This window comes from Palaemon carinicauda, chromosome 15 (genome assembly GCF_036898095.1).
Source record: "Palaemon carinicauda isolate YSFRI2023 chromosome 15, ASM3689809v2, whole genome shotgun sequence".
Lineage (NCBI taxonomy): Eukaryota > Metazoa > Arthropoda > Malacostraca > Decapoda > Palaemonidae > Palaemon > Palaemon carinicauda.
Genome location: NC_090739.1, coordinates 37,046,094 through 37,048,593, shown reverse-complemented (window position 1 = coordinate 37,048,593; position 2,500 = coordinate 37,046,094). Strand labels below are relative to the sequence as shown.

At 32.7% G+C, this 2,500-nt stretch overlaps 1 protein-coding gene across 1 annotated transcript in view; it reads right to left on the bottom strand.

Annotated features, from left to right (window-relative positions):
* Positions 1–656: 656 nt before the first annotated feature.
* The window catches only part of LOC137653927 (golgin subfamily A member 6-like protein 2), a 2,222-nt gene continuing 378 nt past the window's right edge, over positions 657–2,500 (bottom strand). Inside the window, exons 1-3 of the mRNA XM_068387555.1 lie at positions 2,375–2,500; positions 1,956–2,135; positions 657–1,007 (exon numbers count right to left, since the gene is read on the bottom strand). The exon at positions 2,375–2,500 is cut by the window's right edge and continues 378 nt beyond it. Coding sequence (XP_068243656.1) covers positions 657–1,007; positions 1,956–2,135; positions 2,375–2,500 — 657 coding nt within the window. The remainder of the gene's footprint in view (positions 1,008–1,955; positions 2,136–2,374) is intronic.

Here is a 2,500-nt window from a genome sequence, read left to right as displayed (position 1 = left end):
TTCTTTCTTCAGTACTTCATTTTCATTTCTGATATTTTCCATCAATTTTTCATGTTCCTTCATCTGAAGGTCTTTTTCGACGCATTCAGATTCCAGTACAGTTTTTTCTGCCTTCAATTCACCAACTTCCTTTTTCAATTCGTTTACTAGTTCCTTTTTCTGATTTTGTTCTTTCTTCAGTACTTCATTTTCATTTCTGATATTTTTCATCAACTTTTCATGTTCCTTCATCTGAAGGTCTTTTTCGACGCATTCAGATTCCAGTACAGTTTTTTCTGCCTTCAATTCACCAACTTCCTTTTCCAATTCGTTTTCTAGTTCATTTTTTTCTGATTTTGTTCTTTCTTCAGTACTTCATTTTCATTTCTGATATTTTCCATTAATTTTTCATGTTCCTTCATCTGAAGGTCTTTTTCGACGCATTTAGATTCCAGTACAGTTTTTTTCTGCCTTCAATTCACCAACTTCCTTTTCCAATTCGTTTTCTAGTTCATTTTTTTCTGATTTTGTTCTTTCTTCAGTACTTCATTTTCATTTCTGATATTTTCCATTAATTTTTCATGTTCCTTCATCTGAAGGTCTTTTTCGACGCATTTAGATTCCAGTACAGTTTTTTTCTGCCTTCAATTCACCAACTTCCTTTTCCAATTCGTTTTCTAGTTCATTTTTTTCTGATTTTGTTCTTTCTTCAGTACTTCATTTTCATTTCTGATATTTTCCATTAATTTTTCATGTTCCTTCATCTGAAGGTCTTTTTCGACGCATTCAGATTCCAGTACAGTTTTTTCTGCCTGCAATTCACCAACTTCCTTTTCCCATTTGTTTTCTAGTTCATTTTTCTGATTTTGTTCTTTCTTCAGTACTTCATTTTCATTTCTGATATTTTCCATCAACTTTTCATGTTCCTTCATCTGAAGGTCTTTTTCGACGCATACAGATTCCAGTACAGTCTTTTCTGCCTTCAATTCACCAACTTCCTTTTCCCATTTGTTTTCTAGTTCATTTTTCTGATTTTGTTCTTTCTTCAGTACTTCATTGTCATTTCTGATATTTTCCATTAATTTTTCATGTTCCTTCATCTGAAGGTCTTTTTCGACGCATTCAGATTCCAGTACAGTCTTTTCTGCCTTCAATTCACCAACTTCCTTTTCCAATTCGTTTTCTAGTTCATTTTTCTGATTTTGTTCTTTCTTCAGTACTTCATTTTCATTTCTGATGTTTTCCATCAATTTTTCATGTTCCTTCATCTGAAGGTCTTTTTCGACGCATTCAGATTCCAATTTAGTTTTTTCTGCCTTCAATTCACCAACTTCCTTTTCCAATTCGTTTACTAGTTCCTTTTTCTGATTTTGTTCTTTCTTCAGTACTTCATTTTCATTTCTGATATTTTCCATCAATTTTTCATGTTCCTTCATCTGAAGGTCTTTTTCGACGCATACAGATTCCAGTACAGTCTTTTCTGCCTTCAATTCACCAACTTCCTTTTCCCATTTGTTTTCTAGTTCATTTTTCTGATTTTGTTCTTTCTTCAGTACTTCATTGTCATTTCTGATATTTTCCATTAATTTTTCATGTTCCTTCATCTGAAGGTCTTTTTCGACGCATTCAGATTCCAGTACAGTCTTTTCTGCCTTCAATTCACCAACTTCCTTTTCCAATTCGTTTTCTAGTTCATTTTTCTGATTTTGTTCTTTCTTCAGTACTTCATTTTCATTTCTGATGTTTTCCATCAATTTTTCATGTTCCTTCATCTGAAGGTCTTTTTCGACGCATTCAGATTCCAATTTAGTTTTTTCTGCCTTCAATTCACCAACTTCCTTTTTCAATTCGTTTACTAGTTCCTTTTTCTGATTTTGTTCTTTCTTCAGTACTTCATTTTCATTTCTAATATTTTTCATCAACTTTTCATGTTCCTTCATCTGAAGGTCTTTTTCGACGCATTCAGATTCCAGTACAGTCTTTTCTGCCTTCAATTCACCAACTTCCTTTTCCCATTTGTTTTCTAGTTCATTTTTCTGATTTTGTTCTTTCTTCAGTACTTCATTTTCATTTCTGATATTTTCCATCAATTTTTCATGTTCCTTCATCTGAAGGTCTTTTTCGACGCATTCAGATTCCAGTACAGTTTTTTCTGCCTGCAATTCACCAACTTCCTTTTTCAATTCGTTTACTAGTTCCTTTTTCTGATTTTGTTCTTTCTTCAGTACTTCATTTTCATTTCTGATATTTTCCATCAATTTTTCACGTTCCTTCATCTGAAGGTCTTTTTCAACGCATTCAGATTCCAGTAGTTTTTTTCTGCCTTCAATTCACCAACTTCCTTTTTCAATTCGTTTACTAGTTCCTTTTTCTGATTTTGTTCTTTCTTCAGTACTTCATTTTCATTTCTGATATTTTCCATCAATTTTTCATGTTCCTTCATCTCAAGGTCTTTTTCGACGCATACAGATTCCAGTACAGTTTTTTCTGCCTTCAATTCACGAACTTCCTTTTCCAATTC